The 11,790-nt window shown below is 42.1% G+C and overlaps 1 protein-coding gene across 5 annotated transcripts in view; it reads left to right on the top strand.

Annotated features, from left to right (window-relative positions):
- The first annotated feature begins 1,217 nt into the window (after nucleotides 1-1,217).
- Nucleotides 1,218-11,790, top strand: part of ALOX5 (arachidonate 5-lipoxygenase) — a 207,141-nt gene continuing 196,568 nt past the window's right edge. For 2 of the 5 annotated variants that reach the window (XM_034409895.3, XM_034409894.3), the window contains exons 1-2: nucleotides 1,218-1,523; nucleotides 9,819-10,017. In XM_034409895.3, the coding sequence (XP_034265786.1) occupies nucleotides 1,374-1,523; nucleotides 9,819-10,017 (349 nt within the window). In that variant the 5' untranslated portion in view covers nucleotides 1,218-1,373. The remainder of the gene's footprint in view (nucleotides 1,524-9,818; nucleotides 10,018-11,790) is intronic. The other 3 variants (XM_034409897.2, XM_060690182.2, XM_034409896.3) reach the window with 2 other exon arrangements.

Genomic DNA, 11,790 nt, shown 5'->3' with positions numbered 1-11,790 from the left:
AAAACATTGTTTTATATAATGAATATATTTCATAATTATATATAGGTTCATGCATTCAGGCTGTTGCCTTGCTTTAAAATAAAAACAAGCAGTACAGTACTCATCAGACATTAAAGACAACATCTATTATATTTTTCATGTATTTATGAAGTCAGATTCTTTGCAATATAAGCCACAATAATGAGTGTATTTGTATGACATTGTGACCTACCAGTTGATTAAACAGCCATCTTTTCCAATATTAATTTATTTAAGGAGAAACAGTAGGGCATTCAATTTGAAAAAACAACAACACTGTTCTAATAGTGGAGGAATCTCTGAAATACTATCTCATGTTCTTTCATATTGCCACTACTACAAAAATGTCCAGTTGCATTTAGTAATACCTCATCTATAGCACTCAAATTTCCAGAGCCATTGGATTCATTTTATTTACGGTTGCTATTAATTATGATTAGTGTAGTTTATTTCTCTTAATGTGGCTAAATTATGGTAAATATCACACATCTTGACCACGCTATTTTTATAGAATACTTTTGCTGTGGTATTTGCAATCTCACACTTCGTTTTCTTTCTGTTTATAAGCTGGTCTATGACTATAATATTTAGTCTTTATTCAGTTTGAACTTTTAGGTACTTTTAGATACTGTAGTCACATTCACCATGGAAGAGTTGTCTACAGTTAAAAGCTATTTAAAATACGATTTGATTTGCAAGTATTGATTTAATTTGCTTCTGTTGTCTTCCTGCAAAGTTAATTAAGAATTGGTTGCCTCAGTTATTTTAAAGTAACTTTGCCTAATAGCAAACAAAAGCAGTTTTCAGGCTCTAAAACTGTAATAAAAATTAAAAACAGCAAGTGATATTTTTAGCGAAAACTTGATTACAGATAAAAGAAAATATTACCATCTTTGGTTATTTTTACAACTGAAAAACTGGTAAAGCCACATAATGTTTAGGTCAAGTAGAAAAAGTTGAAAAGGGGATATCAAGGATACAATACGAAGATTTAACGAAGATTAAATTGATTTAGCTCCCTACTACTTAAGCATGATTTAGGCAGGCAGAAACGTTTAGACAACGATATTGTATTTTGCTGCAAATTCCATCTGTTCCATGGTATACGTTTTCTACTATACTGTCAAAATAAATATCATTTAGAGGTACCCTAATCAGACTTCGCGATTTCATTTCAGAAATGAAAATATACGCGCTTTACGCCTTGACAACCATTACTTCCCCTCCCCTTCTGGGCGGGAAAAGCGAGATGGCTGGTTGTGACTGCCAATTTGTTCCGCCCATAGAATTACCACCATCCTTCCATAAATTGTGAATTTATTTGCAAAGTGGAGTACTACTACTGAGCTCTAGTCATGCCATCCTACTTAGTGACAGTGGCGACGGGAAATCAGTGGTTCGCAGGGACGGACGACTATATCTACCTTACCTTGGTGGGCTTAGCCGGCACGAGCGAGAGACATCTGCTTGACAAGCCCTTCTATAATGACTTCGAGCGCGGTGCTGTGAGTGAGGTGGTGGGCGGGCTGTGGAATATCACTCGAGTTATGTACGATCGCTTCTCTCTAAACCCAAATTATTTGAGGTTAAGTTTTACAGCGACAAAAAGTCCTTTCTTTCCTTGTCCCTCAATAGTTCCTCATCGATATTGGCTTTCCATTTGCACTCTTACATCCCTTCTTCTAAGTTATCGAGGGATGTTTGCATTCTGCCACAGTACAATTCATCTTTGCCTATTCAGCAAGCAACAATTTTGAATGCTAATTTGCCTTCTCATGGAAAGCGGAAAATATAATATACCTCCTGTATTATGACGCAGAAATGCAGCTGCTTAATAATTTTCTGTTGCATGATCAATATGAGAGCTATTTTACAGGAAAGTATCCTGCCTCCATTTGCTTGTAACCGTTTGTTTTTCTGGACCGCATAGGGCGAAAATGACTATACAGTAATGCACTATCTAGAGGGGAGAAATCAGTATTCATACTTTTTCCAGTGTAGTTAATCAGAAATATCTGGTTTGCTGTATCAGGATTGTGAAGGTGCGCAAAATGGTATTTGTAAGAAGTACTTGGTAACTTCTTTTGTAGCATTATGCAACAAATTGGGGAGGTGAGGCAGTTAAGCAGGGGTTCCTCTAAGAATATCCGGGCTTTTGTTTCTTATTCTAAGAGCTCTAATTAGGCCCAAAGGGGATGAAAATTCAAAAGGGAAATTTTTAAAAACAATTTTGTTCAAATTTTTAAACAAAATTAAATAATGGCAGATACTCTTTGCTGCCATCCTTTGCTTAGTCTTTCCCCATATACTTGCTAAGGCGTTGGGGGGGGGGAGCAATTAAAAAAAGGAAATTGTTTTTGCAAGGAGCAGTTAGTCATACTTTTCTGTGTCTTCTATGGTTGTTACAGTGGCAGAGAGGTTTAGACCTAATTTCTATTTTTGTCTCTTTAGCCTCAACTGTGACTGACATTCTAGAAAGAAATGAACAAGAGATTATTATAGATTGAAACATTTACTGTTTCTAAATGCTTATTCTTGCTTATCCTTTGGGCTGTTTAATAGACAGGATTCTACTCTCTAGATTCACAACTGAGTGTATATATAACTCACTATCAATTCTATGTGGTTGGCTTTTTCCTCCAACAAGGGAAATATGTAGGCATTTTTATTGTAAATACAGTGCCTATACAAGTAGTCCTTGACTTACGACCACATTTGAACCCCAAACTTTCTGTTGCTAAGCAAGATAGCTTACAACCTTTCTTGCCATAGTTGTTAAGTGAATCACTGCAGTTGTTAAGATTGTACCATGGTTGTTAAGTGAAAATGGCTTCTGTCATGAATATGAATCATGAATGAAGGCAAACATGAATCAGTTGCCAAGCATCTAAATTTTGATCATGTGATCATGGGAATGCTGCACTGGTCATAAATGTGGAAAAACTGTCGTAAATCACTGTTTTCAGTGCCATTGAAACTGCGAACAATCACTAAATGAACTGTTGTAAGTTGAGGGCTACATACATAATTAGATATTGCTAATATAACATTCTATTAGATAATATAAAGAAAACGTAGTTATATAAATATATAAAAAGTAAACAAATTATTGATTATAGTTAGGAGCTAAATGTACAATGTATCTGGTATTGTTATGGAAGGAAGGAATTAAGAGACATCCCTTTGGGGCAGACAGAGTCAGTTTATTATTGCAATAATAAAGATAACTTTGCTCAAGATATGAGCAAAGTTATGAACATGAGATTCCAGTTTTATACAGTTTCAAACAAAGGATTCTGCTAACACAGCAATTTATGTGGTCATATACATTTGTTATATTTAATTGACATTTCCTAATTACTAAGTTTTACATTATCTTTGCCAAAGAGTCATAATTCTTCTTGTAAATCACTGAAGCATAGATTCAAATTATCTCTTGTTGATATTACATGTGGTCATCCTTTGATCTGTTTTAACCTTCAAACTGTATATCACCAAATGTCTCTATCTCTGACAACTGAGGGGCCCCTCTTTTCTGAATGTTTCTACTTCAAAGAAATTATCTGCCTTTCAACTGGAGATAGTTAATTGCTCCTCTCAAACAGGCACATTTTCTTTCCTACAATACTATGAATAAAGAGGGCCCTTCAGTGATCATTTAGCTGGACCCGCATTACCCACATTAGTATAATTACTTGGGAAACAGTTATTTTGATATTTAATTTTGCATTGCATTAGTAATATTGCCAACGTCTCAAATACAGTGCAACATGGGATTTCAATTGCTCAAAACACTGCTGAAAGCACTGGAAGAGTTGTACTTTTTAGTTTATTATTTTGTGTTTGGTATTTCCAGGATATGTATTAATTACTCAAGTCCCCTTTTGGTAGCCCCCTGATTGCTATAGCAATTCACTTTTCATTTTGGGATGGAAAAGACAAAAATCACTTTTTTTCTCATGAAAATCCTGCCCCCATCATGTATGTTTGTGGTTCTGTCTGCCTTGCATTGTCACCCTACCTGCCATGGCCTCAACTCTGAGGTCAACTCATGAGGCCTCTACCTGCCATGGCCTCATTGGAAAGATGCATATCCACCCTACCAATTAATACTGCCTTCATGTTTCTTTATAATTTATTTCATCTCACTGTGTGTTTAGTCTCTCTTACACGTATGATATATTTGCTCCATTATTATAACTTTTTCTTTCACTGAAGTAATTTAAATCTGTGGTTGAATGTCTGGCTTAAGAGGATTTATATACCAAATATTGTATGGAATCCTGTTGACATTCTGGTATAAATTTTCTATTCCATCGTGAATCTAAATAATTATATATGAAAATTGTGCAGCATAGATTTATATCCTGAATTACAAAATGTAATCATTAAATATCTTATCTACATGAGCATCGTTGAAGGCAAATTGATACAAGTTGCCAAGGAGTTTGGAAAATCTCAGTAACTTTTTCTAACAGAAAAACTTTTTCTAACACTATGAAGATGAATATCAAAGATATGCTGTTTATGTCAGCAGTGTCTATAGGCTACAATGCTACAACACTGCTTGCATCATTCTGAGAACTCCCTCCCCACCCCAATTAATGGACACTGTTTTTTTAAAAAACTACCTTTCTTTTCTAATTTTCACTGTGGTCTTTTCTGCCTTTCAAATCTCACCATCCGATAAACTGACATGCGTGCAAATAAAAATTAAAGCAAAAAATCCATAGGTGATTTTATTTTATTTTCAGTATTTAATCACATAGGGTTTGCATTTTTGAATGAACCCTGGCCTGCAATTAAATATGAAAAGGTTCTTCTGTTTATGTGAACTTCTTCAATATTGAAGGAAAGAATTAGAGGCACATTGTTCATATTTTAATCCTAGAACTGAAAGGGTACTAAATTCTGCTAGAGTTTTTGGCAAAAATTATGAGGAGACAAGAAAAGGAAAAAAACAGAATGGAGGAATTGAAAAATAGTAACATTTTATATAAAAAGAGGGACTAGGAGCAATTGTTTATTGTGATGTAGAGGAGCAAAATGTATACAATCTCTTTCTAGTTTCTTTGCATAGTCTATGCTTAATCTCAAATATAGAAATATGAAAGTTTTAAACAGCTGCAAGCAGATCCTCCTATTCCCCCAATCCCACAAAATTGGATTTTTATTCCTTGATTTTGAGCCTGCGTAGTTTCAATTGTGTTCCTAATTTCACAGGTGATAGTGAAGTCATTAGTCTGTCACACATGTGCAAATTAAGCCTCTTATTAGTCACACTTGCCTTGTTTTTCCTTATATTTGTGAAATATATTTAAATTGTAATGGTCCTTAATTTTCATATTTACTATAAATATCTAAATATTATGCAAACGTCATATAGCAGCAATGATGAACCTTTTTGGCGTTGCGTGCCAAAAGTCCAAGCGTGCGAGCCCTTGTGCGCTCTTGCGTGCCAGCACTCATAATGCAATGGGTGCCCCCATTTGCGCATGTGCGCATGACTCCCCACCATGCTCCTAATGCGCATGCACCTCACACTGTGCATGCACACATGCAACCCGCACTGCACATGTGTGCGCCCACCACACATGCACCCCCACTTTTTCCAAGAGGGCCGGCGCACCTCTTACCGGAGGACAACCAGTTACCAGCCCGTAACTGGCGAGACAGCTGTTCCCAAGCCGGTGGCAGCACTCTCGGCCCCGCCACCTCGGCAGTGCCATGCGCCGGCTGGGGAAGCTCACCCCTCCACCTCGGGCCCCACATGCAGCCCGCGACCGGGAGATGTGTCACCCAGTGCAGGGCTCTTCCCTGAGGGCTGCCTGCTCACCTACCCGCCAGCCGGACTGGTCTGAAAGCGGCGCGTCACCTTGTGCCGGTGCTTGTCCTCCTTCCACCCAGCCATCAGCTCCGTGACGCGAGCAGAGGCTACTGGTTGGAGGGAGGGGAACTGCAGTGCTGGGCTGCTGCGGCTGCGAGTGCCAAGGCATAGGTAGAATTGGAAGAAAAGGCTGCGCGGCTATGGCGGAAAGAACCGGAGCAACACCCGGAAGTTTGGATGAGAAGGGGCGAGCAAGGTGGCGGCTGCTCTCACTGGTAATGGAGCCCACCATGCCAATTTGTGAGCTCAGTTACTGGCGAGAGCAGCCGCTGCCTCACTTGTGGGTGTGAGGTGACATGCCACTTCTAGGCCAGTTTGGGCAGGGACCTGAGAGCCGCATGAGGACGGCTCACCCGAAAGAACTACGGCAGCTTTTATCTGCCAGCTGGCCTCTGGGTGATGCCCCTCCTCCTCCTCCTCTTCCCTTCCCCTTCCAACAGTGTACTGTTTTTCCAAACACCCGGGCCAGGCCGGGCAATAATTCCCAGGGAGGCGCCCCGATCGAGGAGGCTCGGGCTTGCATAAACTGCTCCCAAGCCTTTCAAAATATCCACCTGGCGCTTCTCTCAGGCGCCAAGGGCCGGCAAGCAGTTCTTCTTCCGAGAAATGGGGGGAGAGGCAGGCACGCCGGCGGAGACAGGCTTTGGCTGCTCGTTCTGCTGCGACCCTGAACCCTTGCCTGGGCTCCTCCCTGCTGGGTACTGGGCTTCCCGGGAAGCCACCTGTGCCTTTACTGCCTCGGTTGGAGCCTGATTCCAGAAGTGGCCCAGGGAAGTGAGGAGATTGGGACTCGGTTGGCGAAGCGGGTGCTCCGCAGGAGGTGTAAGGCAAGGCGCTGCCACCCGAAAACACTGTTGCTATGATCTTGGCAAGCGTTTTCAGGTGGCAGATCTTTCCTCTTTCAAGAGGAAAGAGAAAGTGAGTCTGTGGAGAAGGAGGAGAAGGGCGGGCGGCTCTGGAATATGCATTTCCAGGGAAGAAAGAATTTTCAGGTGGCAGCATGGGCTGGGACCAGCCGCTGCCTGAAATGCAATGCACTTATCCTGCGGCTTGCATAAACTGCTCCCACCCCTTTCAAAATAGCCACCCGGCGCTTCCCTCGAGCGCTCAGGGCCAGCAAGCAGCTCTTCTTCTGAGAAGGGGGGGAGAGGCAGGCATGCCGGTGGAGACGGGCTTTGGCTGCTCATTCTGCTGCGACCCTGAACCCTTGCTTGGGCTCCTCCTCGCTGTTGCCCGAAAATGCTTTCCTCCCTGGTAATGCACATTCCAGAGCTGCCCGCCCTTCTCCTCCTTCTCCTCAGACTCACTTTCTCTTGTCTCTTGGCTAGATCTGCCACCCATAAACACTTGCCAAGATCATGGCAACAGTGTTTTCGGGTGGCAGCGCCTTGCCTTATGCCCCCTGCGCAGCGCCCACTTTGCCAACCGAGTCCCAACCTCCACACTTCCCCGGGCCGCTTCTGGAATCAGGCTCCAGCCAAGGCAGCAAAGGCGCAGGGGGCTTCCCGGGAAGCCCAGCACCCAGCAGGGAGGAGCCCAAGCAAGGGTTCGGGGTTGCAGCAGAAGGAGCAGCCAAAGCCTGTCTCTGCAAGTGCATCTGCCTCTCCACCCCCCTTCTCAGAAGAAGAGCCTCTTGCTGGCCCTGAGCGCCTGAAGGAAGCGCTGGGTGGCTATTTTGAAAGGGGCAGGAGTGGTTTATGCAAGCCACGGGATAAGTGCATTGCATTTCAGGCGGCGGCTGAAACGGTGATATTCTTGTTTTGCCTCTCCACACCCCATTTTTGGAATTGGGAAGGCAGCGAAGATCTCCAGGCAGCAGAGATCGGGGCAACAATGTTTTAGGGTGGCAGCAGGCGTAGGGGTTGAGCGATGGGCCTAACCACAGGTAGTGCGCAGCTCCACCCAACCCCCACTGCTGTGCCACCAGCTGAGCCAGGCTCTCTGGCCATACGACAGGGAAGGAGCCACGGACTGGGCAGCTGCCTGCCCTGACAGCAAATGCTGCCCCATGCACCTGAGCCGGCTGGTCGCTCTTCTCCCTGCAGCTGCAACCGCTGCTGCTGCTCTTCTGGGGCGGTGCAGCTGCACAGGAAGAACACATCCCAAACGATCCGTGCAGCTGGTGAAGTGAGCCAAGAGGGGCGTCTCGGCCCGCTTTGATGGCGGCCATGGGGTCATCTGAGCAGGCAGCCCACCACCACCCCACCCTCATCAGCTGCTGGTCCACCAGTGATCTGGACCGCCTGGGACCATGCAAATAGCTCGCGCAGGCAGGCAGGGAGGGAATCCCTGGCTTACCTTGCTCTGCTCCCTTAGAAAGTGACCACCAGGATTCCCTCTGCGTCTTTTGGCACACGCGCCAGTTGCTGGTCTTTGCGTGCGCATGTGTGGCAGAAACCAGACCAGCTGGCCGGTGTGCACTCTGGAAACAGGAAGATCGTTTTCCTGGAGTGCGCATGTGCAATGGGCAGCTGCTCTTCCAATTTCCGGCATGCCCGTGTGCATGAAAACCAGATGGCCAGCGTACCGGAACCCAGAAGAACAATGGGTGATGGCTCCACATGCCTGGAGAAATGGCTCTGCGTGCCACTTCCGGCACGCGTGCCATAGGTTCGCCAACACGGTCATATAGGCTTCTTTACCAGGTGCATACATGAGACAGGAGTGGGGTTGATCTATCCCTGTGAAAATCAAGTTAATGTAAGATTCTGATCATACGTGATATATGCTATAGTCCTACAGTTTTTAAGATAAAGAGCCCTGTCATATATTTTTTTCTTGCAAAATGATTGTATTGGCTATTCTTTTACAGCTAATGTGATACACATAAATTCAATATGCATGCTTTTTTAGTCGAAGTCCTGTTTCTGTTCCTGTTATAAAAATACTTTCTGTTGTAAAATATTCTACTTCCCCATCTCAGTTAAGTCAGATATTTCCCTTTACCAGTGAACAATGAAAAAACAACAATCAGCATGATGTAATTTCAAGGAATATTCCATAAATAAGTGAGAGTTTTAGTAATATCACAAGCAAGGTGAGCAAATTGCCAGGTATATTATAGGACACCAACTAGATCTATCAGATGCCTGGGTCTAACACCTTCAATCAATCCTGTACCAGGGCAAAAGACTATACCAGCTTCCAATTTAAGACTAAGAAGTTATATATCAGTTACAGAGAGAGATAACGTTATTATAGTCATTAACCAACACAAGATAATTAGTATTCAAATATACAAAATTAAATTGATAATGTCTGGTTAGTTATAAAAATACATGCAGACAAAAACAATTGACTAAAAGACAGTATTAAATCAAAATATGCCGAAAGGTTTGTTCAGGCCACACATATACAACAAGAAAAGAGGTTAACATTAGCAATCTGGATAGTATAAACTTTGAAACATCAGTTACAATGGAATTACACAGAGTATTCCTGCCTATAGATTCTCAGCAGTAGTTGAACAGAATACCAAATCCATTGTGTGTTCTGTGGCATGCATAAGGCCAGAAACATGTTAGGATTGGTCTACTGCAGCTTTTCCCAAACTGGGAAACTTCAGAGGTAGAGTTTCAACTTCAATGGCTATGCTAGCTAGGGAAATTCTGAGAGCTGAGAGCTGTAGTCTTACACACCTGAATATTGCCCTAGTTGGGAAATACAGTTCTGTTGTCATGATGGAAACAGACATGAACTGACTTGTTTTAGACATGATTCACAATCAGTTGTTTTGGACATGTTTCACAATACAGCAAGGGCAATGGTGATAAAGTCTACTAAAAGCACATTGTCAAAGTTTTGTTAATTTGAAATGAACACTCCTGAAAATGTGAAGTTAAATTACCAGTATTTGCAGGTGGCTGCATTTAGGTTGTCCAGCAGATCACAGTCTTTTTCCCCCCCTTCCCAGACTGATACTTATGAAGTTACAGTGACAGAGGACTTGGGGGAAATCCAACTGATAAAAATTGAAAAGCGGAAGTACTGGTTTCCTGATGATTGGTACCTTAAATATATCACTGTGAAAACACCAGTTGGTGATTACCTGGAGTTTCCATGTTACAGGTGGATTACAGATGAAAAAGAGGTGGTTTTCCGAGATGGTCAAGGTAAGTGCATTCCTGTTCAATGAGACAACTTTAGATATTTGAACACTGCTATAATATCTCCCCTTCTCTGTCTCTTTGTAAAACCTCTGTAATCTTCTAATTGTTCCTCTTCAGACTTGGTTTTTACTCTGCTCATCCTTTTCGTATCCTTTTAATTTTTAACTTAATTCTTAATTTAACTTAATCTTTTGTCCAGAATAGTATAGGCCGGGCCTCTGCTTGAGCAGGGTTTGGACTAGAATACACTCCCAAGGTCCGTCCCTCCCACCACTGTTATTCTGTAATTCTGTAATTCACTTCAGCTTATCATCCTGAACTATGGTACTCAGAACTGAAAACAGTACTTCAAATGGGGTCTGACCAGGATGGAATGAAGCAGAGCAGAATTTTGTGCTTCTGTTAATGTTGGAATAATGAATATCATTCACCATGTTTCAATTAAGTGTCACATGAGTCTTGTTTTCTCAAGTTAGGGTCTCTAGTTTTTACTGGATTTTTTTTCTTATATCTTGTGCACCAACATAGAAACATCTGTGGTTTCAGTGGTACCACTTGGTCTCTGTTTTTGAAACTCTATAGCCCGATTTCCTACTTCTCTATTTGCATTCTGCTTTTGAGTCCATGACTGCATATACAATTCTGGGATTTTGCCATCTTCCTCTTTTTGAATTTCCCAATTGAAACTGATTATGCACCTGCCAAACATTTTTTCCAGTTATGGCCCATTTCCAGGAGACTTCATAAAGGTTGCATTGGCCATTAGTCATTGACTCTTGAAGACTTGAAGGCAAAAAAGTGCTTTTCAGTACGCTGTGATGATTAATAGAAATAATATTCTGTAGCTGCTATGAAATAAGTTCCATGATTAACATAGCTGAATGATACAGTGCTTAAAAGGGTTTGAAACAGTAAAAAGGAGGAAATATTAATAGTATATTAAAACTATATCCCAAATAAGGAGCACAGCCTCATGGGGTGCAGAAGACTTTGGGACATGGTAAGGTAAGCAGTGTGAGGTGCCAGAGGATGAGGTAGCCCTGGAAGGCCTGGCACAGGCCATGTGCAAATTTCTCTCCACTCAGGAGATGAAAATCCTTCCTGCTAAAATCCAATTAGGATTTTCAGCCTCTGAGCAGAGGATCTCCCTTTTCTGCAACTGCTTTTTAGAATAGAATAGAGCTGGAAGAGACCTCTTCTAGTTCATCCCCCGGTCAAACAGGGGACACTATACCATTTCAGACAAGTGAGTTCAGTCGCTTCTTAAAAATCTCCACAATTTCTGAAGGCAATCTGTTCCACTAGTTATTTGTTCTAACTGTTAGGAAGTTTCTCCTTAATTCCAGGTTGCTTTTATGTCATTGCAGTGACATAACCAATCCCTCCTCTCTGTCCCTCTTCTACCTTTGCTTCTAACACTGATCAACCGTTGCAAAATTTGCTCCTGCACCTAATGCACTGCAGCTGTCTCTCAGCCTTTTCCCAATAGTATGTGAAAACTTATTTGTTACAAATTGTAACACTAAATAAGTCAGTAACTTCCACTATCTGACATAAAATGTTGCTATGAAGTTCTTCATTCAGCTCAGAATTGCTAGCAACTCTTTTTCTGAGTATTCTAACTTCCCCTCCTACACTTAATTTGGAAACACTGCAGCTTTTCATCTATCTCTTCCCCTTTTCTAAAGCTCATTTTCCTGTTTCAAAACCTGCCTTTCAATATATTCCCCTTTCTGCTGTCATAGCTGTTTGCATAGTATTTACCTTCTTAACAAG

This window comes from Pantherophis guttatus, chromosome 3 (genome assembly GCF_059756535.1).
Source record: "Pantherophis guttatus breed Tessera chromosome 3, ASM5975653v1, whole genome shotgun sequence".
Lineage (NCBI taxonomy): Eukaryota > Metazoa > Chordata > Lepidosauria > Squamata > Colubridae > Pantherophis > Pantherophis guttatus.
Note: the sequence above shows the minus strand (reverse complement) of the source record. Positions and strands in the feature narration are given on the sequence as shown.